General features: G+C 44.6%; 1 protein-coding gene across 2 annotated transcripts in view; it reads right to left on the bottom strand.

Moving 5' to 3' along the window:
- Positions 1-13411, bottom strand: part of LOC140185663 (hexokinase HKDC1-like) — a 109834-nt gene that overhangs the window by 16649 nt on the left and 79774 nt on the right. For both annotated transcript variants that reach the window (XM_072239133.1, XM_072239132.1), the window contains one exon: positions 3295-3390. In XM_072239133.1, the coding sequence (XP_072095234.1) occupies positions 3295-3390 (96 nt within the window). The remainder of the gene's footprint in view (positions 1-3294; positions 3391-13411) is intronic.

Raw genomic sequence — 13411 nt, forward strand, 5'->3', positions numbered from 1 at the left:
CTCTAGCCTCAAGCCTGAAGACTCCAGCCTCATCCTGCCTGCCTGCCAGGCCTCGTCCTTGCCTAGTTCTGGGGTCCAAGCCAGAAGCAAGACCCAGGTACTGGGCCCTTGTCCAGTCTCTGGCTCGGGGTCCAAGCTCGGGCTCCTAGCTCTCTTGTCCAGTCCTGTTCCGGGTTCCCGGTTTTCATGTCCATGTCCTTGCTCTCACCCTCTATCCTAGTCCTGTCCCTAGTACTTCAGTGTCTGTGTCTTGCACTTGGGTCCGTTCCCAGCCACCTCCTTATGACACTACCAGTGTTGCCACTTTTAAGGAACTATGTATCCATACCCCTCGGTCTCTCTGGTCTATAAAACTTTCCAGGACCCTGCCACTTACTGCACAAATCCTGCCCTGGAGAGTATTATAGGCACTCAACTCTCAAGCCCTAACTTGTTCAATCTATCCTCTTATAACTTCTTCCTGATGAAGGGTCTCAGCCCAAACTTCTCTATAGATGCTGACTGACCTTCTGAGTTATCAATGTCATGGGAAAGCAGCCAATATAATCAAGGACCCCTCCCTCCCTGGGCATCCTCTCTTCTTTCACCTTCCATTAAGCAGGCAATACAAAAGTTTCAGAACACTTACCACCAGGAGAACTTTGATCCCACTGTTACAAGACCTTGAATGGACGTAGATGATAAAGATGAACTCTTAATCTCTCAATCTACCTCATCATGGCCGTTGCATTTTATTTGTCTACCTACAATGTACTTTCTCTGTAACTATAACACTATATTCTGCATTTTGCTTCTTTTTTTTTAGATCTTGTTTATACCTTAATTAGGGTAGCAGAGTGGAGAAATGTCTCTACCAAAGGAGGTGTAAGGTGCTCCTTCTTTCCATTAGCCTACAGGTCCTCCTTGGGCAAGGTGTAGCACCAGATTGGAACCCACCTTCCCCCCCCCCAAAAAAAAAACAGGATCCAGTGAAGCCATGGGAGCAGGTGGTGGTTGGTCGTTCGAGCAGCCAATGCATAGCACAAGTCCTGGTTAAGCGACCACTGACGCCAGGCAGACAACCTCTGAAGAGTATTGATAATGGCTCATATCACCCCTCTTGTAAAGACACTGCCCAGAAGAAGACAATAGCAAACTACTTCTGTAGAAAAATTTGCCAAATACAGTCACGGTCATGGATAAACTATGATTGCCTATGTCATACGACACAGCACATAACAAACGTACTAAACGATAACTTAATTACCTCTGTACAGATTGATCTGTCTGGACATCATACAAACAAAAGTTTTTCTCTGCGTTTTGATACATGTGATAATAACAAACCAAGTACTAATTTGCACACAGGATAGAGCAGGAAGTCAGATTTGAACCTGGGCCATTGGAGCTTTGAGGCAGTGGTTCTACTCATTTTATCACTGTGCTGCCCCTCAGAACCTCAGGAAAACAAAAGTTGGGATAAAGAAATAGAGTTGCTTAATGTCTAGTATAATCCAAGCAATAGAAACAATGACAGCTATATGGTATTGTCAATTACAAACACGAGAACTTCCACAAGACCCTTCTTCAGACTGAAACGTCGACTGTACTCTTTTCCATAGACACTGCCAGTCTGCGGGGCTCCTCCAGCATTCTGTGTGTGTTGCTTTATGGTTAAAGAGAGTTGGATGACATTGAAGCCCAGCAGACTTCAGAACAATATAGACAGAAGGTAAAAATTGGAGAAACATGACAACATTGGTTAAGGAAACAATTAGAGCTATTAGCAGGGATGAAACATGAGAAAGTTTGACAAATGGGCTGAACTGAGGAACAGAAAAGCAACAACGCTGATGGTAGTGTAATGTGGCTGGAAGTCTCTGACAAGTGGTGTGCAAACAGACCGTACTGCGATGTCTGCTCTTTGTGATACATATAGATAACTGGAATGAAAATGAGGATGGGTGGGTTAGCAGCTTCAAAGGTGATACAAAGATTGCTGGCATTGTGGATAATGTAGGGGTTCACCAAAGGATGCAGAGTAGATCAGTTGTAGATACGAGCAGAGATATGGCAGATGGAGTTTCATTTGGCCGAACATGAGATGCTTCAAATTGGGAGATCAAATAGAAAAGGAAAGCACAGACTTAACCATAGGACCCTTAATAGCATTGATATACAGGGAGATCTTGGGTTCCAAGTCCATAACTCTAGAAAATGGCAGTACAAGTTGATAAGGTGGCAAAGATGGCGTATGGCAGGCTTGCCTTTATTAGTCCAGGCACGCAGTCAAGAGTCAGGAGGTTACGATGCAGCTTTAGAAAGCTCATTTTAGGCCACATCTGGAATACTGCATTCAAAACTGGATGCCTGTTTTAGGAAGGATGTGGAGGTTTTGGAGAGGGACCAGAAGATGTTCAATAGGAAGCTGCATGGATGTGGGCTGGGTGTGGGTTGTTTTCTGTGGAGCAGCAGAGGCTGAGAGGAGGTCTGATAGAAGTTAATAAAATTATGAGAAGCATAGGTAGATAGGCAACCAGTATCTTTTTCCTAGGGTTGAAATACCAGAGGCCATGAGAAGGGAAAGTTCAAAGGAGGTGTGCAGGGCAAATCTACAAAGAATAGTGGCTGCCTGGAATGTGCTGACCGGTGTGGTGGGGAGGCGAATACAATAGAAGTGTTTAAGAGGCACTTAGAGGGCACATGAATGGTTGGGGGTGGGGCGGGATATGCACTTTGTGCAGGCAAAAGGGATTAGTTTAATTTGGCTTTATGAGTTTAAATAGTTCAACATTACATCATGGATGAAAGGGCCTGTCCTTGTGCTGTATTGTTCTATGTTCTATAAATTCTCCAGACTAGGTGGATGAGTTTTTGATTAGGGCAAAAACAACAGGCTGTTAAGTGAAACAAGAACCTATGAGTTTGGATAAATTATAATCAATAGGAATAAACTCATTGTTTGGAAAAATGGGAGTAATCTTATTGACAAATGAAGGACTGAAGGAGAATGACCGTATCAATTCTTCTTGGTGGAAAACCCAGGTCCAGGGGCATACCTCAGGGAAGGGGATATTTCTTTCTACAGAAAACTGAGTCTTCTGGAATCCTCTACTTCAGGGGCAGTCCTTGAATACATTCAAAACAATGACCAGTGGTTTCTTGATTTGGTGATCAGGCAGGAAAATAAACAAGGTGAGGAACAGCCGTGAAAAAGTGAATGAAATACTGGCTCAATGGGGTCATACAACCTGCTCCTGCTTCCCTTGCTTATGTTGTTAAAATCGTAGCAAGGATTTTTTCATTCATACTCACTCCTTGTCTTTTAATGGCTTCTTTTAGTAGAGCAACAACATCATCTCCTTCGACATCAGTGGCCTTAAAGCCTTTGGTCCAGTTAACAAGAAAGCCCTAAAACCATAAAACATCCACTTATCACAAATCTGAGAATAATTGCGGTTAAAATACTTGGCAGGGTAAAGTAAAAATTATTTTGTACCACTTTGGACAAACAACCCAATTTGCAGACTGAGAGTTAAATCTCAGCATCGTATTTCCACAGTGAGTTGTGCTCAGTGCAGGGCAGTTGTCTGTAAAGTCTGGGTGGTGACATAACAGAGGAACGTCAGGATGGAGGATCCAGTCAGATTCTTCTAATTACTCTTAGACAGGAAACGATGTCAAAGGTCAGGATGATTATTTCAGCTTGTTAATATAAGGTGAGATGAATAAACCCAACAAATTTTTTTAAAAAGTCATCTCAACATCAACAGTTGCAAAAATGGCCCAAAATGCCCACCTGTCCATTTTCGCAGCTTATCTTCCACTGGCAACAGTGGATCTTCAGATGGGAATTTCCTTAGTCGAGTCAGTAGCAACCTCACCAGCAAGGCCCTGTATAGTGAAGGACCTTCCCGAGATACTGGTGGGCCACTGAGGAGGGAGGAGGGAGGCGGTGAGACAAATAATCCCCAACCACAGAATGTTGACCACTGATTGACAGCTTGTAAAGCCATGCATCCAGGATTATCTGACTGTCAATATCTTTAACATACATCAACATCTTTGATAGCCAGAAGCAGAAATAATGAAACAAGAAAAATAGGCAGAAAATGTAAGGTTCAAAATTAAGTGTTCTGTGCTTGAGGAGCGTAACTGTGTGCATATGGAACTGGTTAAGGGGTAGAAAGCAGAGAGCAGAGTATTTATTTCATGAAGCAGGAGTGGCCCCCAGGTCCATTGCATGGTAAGTAGTCTGGATTAATGTGTACAAGATCTCATTTCAATGTTCACAGACACACAAAACATTGAGAACAGACTTTCAAGAGGACCTGGAACAATGAAATTGGCAGACACATGGCAGAGGAAAGTCAACATAAAGTTTGCAGCAATTTAGTTTTGTGTGACCAGATAGTAGAAATCAGGAGATGCTGTATAAATGGGCTCTCATAATGAGGAGATCTTAATATAGGACATCTTTTTAGGAGATTTTATTCAGTAAACCTTGAAGGTTGCAGAATGACCTTACTAGGGAGCCTTAGCATTATAAATAAAGGCAGAGTACACAAAGGCAATTTTACTTGTCATAGATTAGGCCACAGTTGGATTATCAAAAATAACACAGTGGATTTTTACAGGATTTAAAAGAAGGCAGATAAAATTGACAACAATGGATCAGTCATGAGGATCTCCAGTTACGTTCAGAGATAGGAATTTGTTTGGGGACATTTCACAGAGATCTTGAAATCAGTTTGATAGAAGTGGACAGGAAAAATTATTGCAGATACTACCCACCCAGCAAATTGTCTTTTCTAAAAACTCTATAGGGCTATTAAAACAAAAATAATAACACCATATTAAAGTTTCTACCTCCAGGCAGTTAATGTGATCAACCATTCAAGTTAGCCCTTCCCCACCCCTTCTATCTATTACCCTATCACTGCACTGTAAACACTTTAAACCACTTTTTATACATTGTAAATACGTGCAGGTATTTATGCACATTTTACTTCATATCAGTACTTTAACTTCTAAATTTATCTTCTATTATAATTCCTTGAGGCCCTCCACTGGTCAGGGTTGACTATGAATGTTGCGTCCCAGCTGTCTGTGTGATACACAGGCCAGGCAGTCCAATATGGAGAGCGAGCTGTTTCCCATGTAGCTGCTCCTCTCCTCACAGCTGATCAATCCAAAGGAACAGCAGAAACCAATACAGTTCAGTACCAGTGGCATTGCAGGAGTTGCCAGTCAGCATTGAACTCAACTTGGACTGCCTCAGGGACTTTTCCTCAGGATTTTTCCTCAGGGTTTACTCCCAATGCCTTCCCCATGAGTGGGTATAGCAGCAAGGCGGTGGAGGTTGGAGATCAGAGTTTTCCTTCTCCTAGATGAACTACCAACCACGGCAGATGAGCCCCATCTGCCCGGTAACCCACCTTTGCCTCATGTCAGTAGAAACAATTTCGCTGGGCTTAGGAGCCAAGCCACATGTGAATGCCAGGAGGTGGACTTGGTTGTCAGAGGCTATTTGAGACATATACCATTGAGAGCATTTAATGGGTAGTGGGAGCTTATCGCCACTAACTTCCTCAGTTACAGCAAACTTAAAGAATCTATTCTTTATAAAATTCGTCATTCTTATATATTCAAATTCAAGATTGTTTAACGTAATTTCCAGTACACCAGTGTAAAGAAGAATGAAGTAATTGTTGCTCTAGCTCTGATGCAGCACAAAATAAAGGATAGAGAACACAATAATAAAAACAACACCGTCAATATAAATACATAAGCTTGCTTATATGCATAGATTGGTTGTATGTCCATAAAGTGACACTAGGCACTGCAGTGTCAGTACATAAGGTGGCTGAAAGGAAATGATGAAGTGTTGGTGGTGGGGGGCTGGGATGGAGGGGTAGGGTTTTGGCTGGAGGTGTTGACCAGCCTTACTGCTTGGGGAAAGTACTGTTTTTGAGTCTGGTGGTGCTGACAGTGGTGCTGACAGAGGTGCTACATAGTCTCCTCCCTGACTGGGAGTGGGGACAAACAGGCCATGAGCAGGATGGTGGAGTCCTTCGTGACGTTACTGGACCTTTTCTGTATATATGGCAGGTAGGCTGGTGCCATTGATACATTGAGCAGTTTTGACTACCCATTGTGAAGCCTTCTCACAACACGCTGGAGGAACTCAGCAGGTCGGGCAGCATCCGTGGAAAAGATCGGTCGATGTTTCGGGCTGGAACCCTTCATCAGGACTGTAGAGGGAAGGGGCAGAGGCCCTATAAAGAAGGTGGGGGGAGGGTGGGAAGGAGAAGGCTGGAAGGTTCCAGGTGAGAAACCAGTAAGGGGAAAGATAAAGGGGTGGGGGAGGGGAAGCAGGGAGGGGATAGGCAGGAAAGGTGAAGAAGGAATAGGGGAAAATACAATGGGTAGTAGAAGGAGGTGGAACCATCAGGGAGGTGATAGGCAGCTGGGGGAGGGGGCAGAGTGACATAGGGATAGAGGAAGGGAGGGGGAGGGAATGACCAGAAGTTGGAGAATTCTATGTTCATACCAAGGGGCTGGAGACTACCTAGACGGTATATGAAGTGTTCCTCCTCCAATCTGAGTTTAGCCTCATCATGGCAGCAGAGGAGGCCATGTATGGACATATCCGAATGGGAGAGGGAAGCAGAGTTGAAGTGGGTGGCTACTGGGAGATCCTGTCTGTTGTGGCGGATGGAGTGGAGGTGCTCGATGAAGCGGTCCCCCAATCTGCGTCAGGTTTCACCGATGTAGAGGAGGCCGCACCAGGAACACCGGATGCAATAGATGACCCCAACAGACTCACAAGTGGAGTGTTGCCTCACTTGGAAGGACTATTTGGGGCCCTGAATGGTGCTCCCGGTGCGACTTCCTCACCATTCAGGGCCCCAAACAGTCCTTCCAAGTAAGGTAACACTTCACTTCATCCGGTGCTCCCGGTGCGGCCTCCTCTACATCGGTGAGACCCGACGCAGATTGGGGGACCGCTTCATCAAGCACCTCCACTCCATCTGCCACAACAGACAGAATCTCCTGGTAGCCACCCACTTCAACTCTGCTTCCCTCTCCCATTCAGATATGTCCAAACATGGCCTCCTCTACTGCCATGATGAGGCTAAACTCAGATTGGAGGAGCAACACCTCATATACCGTCTAGGTAGTCTCCAGCCCCTTGGTATCAACATAGAATTCTCCAACTTCCGGTAATTCCCTTCCCCCTCCCTTCCCCTGTCCCTATGTCACTCTGCCCCCTCCCCCAGCTGCCTATCACCTCCCTCATGGTTCCACCTCCTTCTACTACCCATTGTGTTTTCCCCTATTCCTTCTTCACCTTTCCTGCCTATCACCTCCCTGCCTCCCCTCCCCCACCACTTTATCTTTCCCCTGACTGGTTTTTCACCTGGAACCTACCAGCCTTCTCCTTCCCACCCTCCCCCCACCTTCTTTATAGGGCCTCTGCCCCTTCCCTCTACAGTCCTGACGAAGGGTTCCAGCCCGAAACATCGACTCATCATTTCCACAGATGCTGCCTGACCTGCTGAGTTCCTCCAGCGTGTTGTGAGCGTTGCTTTGACCCCAGCATCTGCAGATTATCTTGCATTGTGAAGCCTTCCTGTCCGCCGCAGTGAATATAGATGTGTATACTCCAGCTCACTTCAGGCCTATCAGAAAGCAGAGGTGTTGGTGAGCTTTCCTGATTGTGCGGAATGTGTTCCTGAACCATGATGTAAAGAGGGGTGTGAGTGGTGTGAATTCTTCTGAAGTTGAAAACCATCTCCTTTGTCTTGTTGACATTGAGGACGAGGTTATTTGCCTGGCACCAAGCCTTAAGCTCTTCCACCTCCTCCCTGTAGGCTGTCTCATCATTGTTGGTGATGAGCCCCACCACTATTCTGTCACTGGAGAACTTAACAATGTGATTACTTGGGTGTTTGACCGTGCAATCTTGTGTGCGCAGTGTACAGCAATGGGCTCAGCACACAGTCCGTGTTGAGGATAATGGGGAGGGAGGAGTGGTTGTGCATTCTGTCTGAGGTCTATTGGTCGCAAAATCCTGAATGTTCTCTCTCCAGTTTAGGCAGTCATGGGGCAGCAATTTCCATAAGGCAATTGGATGACATCCATTGTCAGCGAGACTTTCAGAAGGATCTGTCTACCTGATAATATCTCAGAATCAGGTGTCTGATGTGCTGGTGATCTTTACTGTTAGTGATATCTCTCCAAGGTGCAGATGGTCCTTGTCTCGGAAGTAATAGGAAACATCATTCCTGCTCAGTGGGCCAAGAGCTCTGTACCAACTCTGAGCGCTTGAAGACCTTCCAGCAATTGGTATTCTCCAATAAATGTATTATTACATTCTGTGATGCTGAATTGTATTAATTGCTGCATCCTCTGACTCTCCAGTATATCTAATATTATATTCTATAACTGTCTAACGTGTCCGTTATTACACTCTCCATTACATGCCTGGCTACACTGCGTACCTCTTCAGTGTAGCCATTAACTGTAATTCTGCTTTCCATCGTTACATTTTGTAACTTCCAAATGTATCCGTTATACATTATGTATGTCTCCAATACACTATCTGTTATTACACTCTGTAACTTTCCTGTGTATCTATCCATTATTTAACCTGTATCACTCTTTCTGTACATCTCCACTATCACTTCTAATATTCTGTGACTGTAAATAATTCTGTCATTTAACAGATTATGGATTATTACATTCTATAACTCAGCTTCCCATTCATTATTACTCTCTGGAACTACATATTCATTTGTACATATATCAAAAGCAAGAAAATAATTAGGGAGAGGGTAGGACCACTCAAGGATAAAGGGGAAGAGGGCAGAATATGTGCTTGGAAGCACAGGATGTTGGCAAAGTCCTAAATGAGGATTTAGTGCCGGTATTCATCAAGAAGGAAATGGAGAATTAGAGAGATCAGTTTGGAGTGTGTTAGTATACTAGAGCATTTTTGAGATAAAAAAAAAAGTGGTGTTGGGTCATTTGAAGAACATTAAGATGGATAACTCTGCAGGGTCTCAGGGATATACCACAGATTATTGAGGGAGGCAAGAGATGAGATTACCAGGGCCTTGACCAATATCTTTGTATCTACTCTAACTACAGTTGAGGTCTGTGAGCACTGGTGATTATCTAATGCTCCTTTGTTCAGGAAGAAATATTTCTGGAAATTATAGAGCAGCGAGTATCAGGTCAGAGTTAATGAAGCTGCTGGAGAGGGTTCTCAGGGACAGAATTATGAGCATTTGGAAAACCATGGTATAATTAGGGATAGGTCACTTCTGATGTATTGCATTCATTTTTGGTCACCTATTGTAGGAAGGATGGAGAGGCTTTGCAGAGGGTGCAGAAGAAGATACTGCCTGGATTAGAGGGTATGTATTATAAGGAGAGATTTGTCGAAGTAAGGTTGAGCAACACACACAAAATGCTGGAGGAACTCGGATCGCATCTACAGAGAGGAATAAACAGTGTATGTTTTGGGCCATGACTTTTCATCAATGGGATTGTTTTCCTGGAGCAGCAGAGGTTAAGGGGTGACCTGATAGAAGTTTATAAAATAATGAGTGGCAAAAATAGACAGCCAGCATCTTTATCCCAGAGTCAAATCATCTAATACCGGAGAGCATACATTTAAGCTGAGAGCGGTATGAGAGACAGAGGACATTTTTGGGCAACACACATCAAAGTTGCTGGTGAACGCAGCAGGCCAGGCAGCATCTCTAGGAAGAGGTACAGTCGACGTTTCAGGCCGAGACCCTTCGTCAGGACTAACTGAAGGAAGAGTGAGTAAGGAATTTGAAAGTTGGAGGGGGAGGGGGAGATCCAAAATGATAGGAGAAGACAGGAAGGGGAGGGATGGAGCCAAGAGCTGGACAGGTGATAGGCAAAAGGGATACGAGAGGATCATGGGACAGGAGGCCCAGGGAGAAAGACGGTGGGGGGAACCCAGAGGATGGGCAAGGGGTATATTCAGAGGGACAGAGGAAGAAAAAGGAGAGTGAGAGAAAGAATGTGTGTATATAAATAAATAACGGATGGGGTACGAGGGGGAGGTGGGACATTAGTGGAAGTTAGAGAAGTCGATGTTCATGCCATCAGGTTGGAGGCTACCCAGACGGAATATAAGGTGTTGTTCCTCCAACCTGAGCGTGGCTTCATCTTTACAGTAGAGGAGGCCGTGGATAGACATGTCAGAATGGGAATGGGATGTGGAATTAAAATGTGTGGCCACTGGGAGATCCTGCTTTCTCTGGCGGACAGAGCGTAGGTGTTCAGCAAAGCGGTCTCCCAGTCTGTGTCGGGTCTCACCAATATATAAAAGGCCACATCGGGAGCACCGGACGCAGTATACCACCCCAGCCGACTCACAGGTGAAGTGTCGCCTCACCTGGAAGGACTGTTTGGGGCCCTGAATGGTGGACACTTTTGTGGTAAGTTTTCTTTTAAATAGAGATCTCATACTCCATCTGAGTAGCATGAACCTCAATTTCTCTAAATTATGGTAATTGCACTCCCTCCCCTTCTATCTTCATCCATTCCCCATTCTCACTCCCCTCTTACCCCTTTCTCTTCTCCTTACCTACCCATCACCTCCATCTAATACCTCTCCTTCCACTCTTTTCCACCATGGTCCAGTGTCCTCTCCTAACAGATTCCTTCTTCTTTGGCCCTTTAGTTTGTACACCTATCACTTCCCAGTTCTTATTTCACCTCCCCCCCCCACCACCACCCCCATCTTCCCCTCACTTGGTCTCACCTATCACCTGCCATCTTGTACTCTTTCCTATCCCCCCCCCCCACCTTCTTATTCTGGCTACTTACCCCTTCCTTTCCAATCGTGAAGAAGGTTTTCGGCCTAAAATATTGACTATTTATTTCTCTCCACAGATGCTGCCTGAGCTGCTGAGTTCCTCCAGCATTTTGCGTTGAAGGACATTTTGTTGGTTTCAGACTTTGTTTGGAATCAATCAAGGCTTTAGTGATCACATAACCCTTTTCCTGGTCCAAGGGAGCAGCAGTGGTGTAGAATAGCTGTTTATCCATTTTTTTTAAGAACAGAGATGTCAAGTGCAAAACATTGTTTGGGACCTGAGCTCAGTGTGGCTGAGATCAATGGTGAAGCCAAAGAATTATGATGCTCCAGAAAATATGTCAACAATTACTTGAAGATTATATGTGGATCATCAAGCTGTAATCTCCTCCAAAATATTAAAGATTAGCTTTATTTGCCACATATTCATCAAAATGTTGAAACATACAGAGAAATGTGCTGTTTGCTTCAATGACCAACACAGTCCGAGAACGTGCAGGGGGCAGCCACCAAGTGTCAACACATTTCTGGCGCCAACATAGCCTGTCAATGTGGAGGATAAATGGTCCCAATGCAGACAAATAGGGTTTGTGTAAATGGGCAAAGGGATCAGCATTTTGACATGGTTTCTGTGCTATACGGCTCCATAAACCTCTGTAAATATGAACACACTCTTGTCCCACCCAAAGCTGCCTCATCACTACTGAGCAGCAATTGGAGTCAACAGGTAACCCCCAGAGTGCTTTGCTGTAGATTGCAGGAATAAGGTCAAATGTCATGACCTTATAGAGATGTATAACGCCAAGTCTTTTCCCTAGCATAGGGGAACCAGAGAACATATTTAAGGTGAGAAATGAAAGTTGTAAAAGTTACATGAGGAGCAACTCCTTCAGGATGATACTGGTGTATATATGGAATGAGCTGCCTGAGATAGGAGTTGAGGCAGGTACAATAACAATATTCAAAAATACATTTGGATAAGTGCACAGATAGGAGTAGTTTAGAAGGATATTGACCAAATATGAAAAAATGGGATCAGCTTGGATGAGGCATCTTGGTTGGCATGGGTCAGTTGGGCCCATGCTCTATGACGAGCAGACCTTCAAATAGTACAGCTGCAGTTGTAACACTAAAACCCTTGCTCTGATTTTTCTAATGGACAGAAAGGTGACCTGATTTCTGCTGTTAATTGCTCCAAATAAAGGCTTCAAGACAGCTGACGTGACTCAGTCTGATTCCCATGCATAGCGTCTGCTTTGATCAGAAATCCAGGTCCCACTTTGCAAGCAGCACAGAATGGCGATGTTTTGACAATTTTCCCCCATGTGTGGTGGTGTTCATCAGCACTGCACTAAAAAACACAGAATTGTGGGATTCCATTTCCAACAGGTAGCAAGAGGGCTGCTCATGCTTGCTAAGTACAACTCAGAAGGTGGCTCTTTGATCCACTAGGCCCAGGCTTCTTCTGAGTGGACCAATCACATCAGGGTCTCCCCTCACCCCTATTTATTGGTGCATCAACTCTCATCTGATTCTGTTGTTTGTTACCTACACTCAGAGTAATTTATAGCAACCAATTAATTATTAGCACATCTTTGGGATGTGGAAGTAAACCAGAATACCTGAGGAACATGGACCATAATTGGAGCCAGGTAGCTGGAGCTGTACGACAGCTAAGTGAACTGTTTCTCTATCCTGCTGCCTTTGTGATACACGTAGAAGGGAGAGGTGAAATATATGTGAGGGGGGAGGGCAGATTGGCTCACTGTGTACCATCACCCACAATCAGCTCCGACTTTCCATGGATCATCGTGCCTATGGTGGTCACGCCAATGATCCCTCCTCTTCTAATCAGTAACTTACTATGTGGCTATTTCAAAGTTTCAAAACTACATTTATTATCAAAGAATGTATAAATTCTACAACCTTGGGATTTGTTTGCTTACAGGCAGCCACAAAACAATAACTTAAAGAACCCAATTAAAAGAAATAAAATAAGGACCAACACCTGAAGCGCAGATAAAGGGAAAAATAACTCAAATCATGCAAACGATAGAAGCGAGCAATGCCTTTCTGAAGAGTCCTTAGAACCAAACCCCAGGACAGCCTGGAGAAGGCCCAAAGCCTCAGTATCAATTCATCATATTAGCGGGTACAGAGCACAGCAGCCGGGACAGTCTTCGCAGCCTCAGCTGTCAAACCAGGGGACTGTTTCTTGACACTAGTGACTAGTGGGAACACCACCAGAGAAAGTACTTGAGACAGGTACAATAATAACAGTTGGACATGCTTGCATTAAAAGGTTTCAAGGATACAGGATAAATGCAGGCAAATGAGTTTAGTGTAGGTGGGCACCTTGGACAGCATGGAGAGGTTGGACTGTTTCCATGCAGTTTTACTCAATAACTCCATGACCAGTGAGCAGCCTGTGGATTCTACATTGGTTCCAGCAATTACCTTGCAGAACTGGAGTGGAAGCAAGTAAATCACCCCCAATACTGAGAGAATGGCTAAAAAGACAGCGCATTAATGGATGCAGCAGTTACAGAGTGCAATATGGAGGAAGTT

The sequence above is a fragment of the Mobula birostris genome, chromosome 21, assembly GCF_030028105.1.
Source record: "Mobula birostris isolate sMobBir1 chromosome 21, sMobBir1.hap1, whole genome shotgun sequence".
Classification (NCBI taxonomy): Eukaryota; Metazoa; Chordata; class Chondrichthyes; order Myliobatiformes; family Myliobatidae; genus Mobula; species Mobula birostris.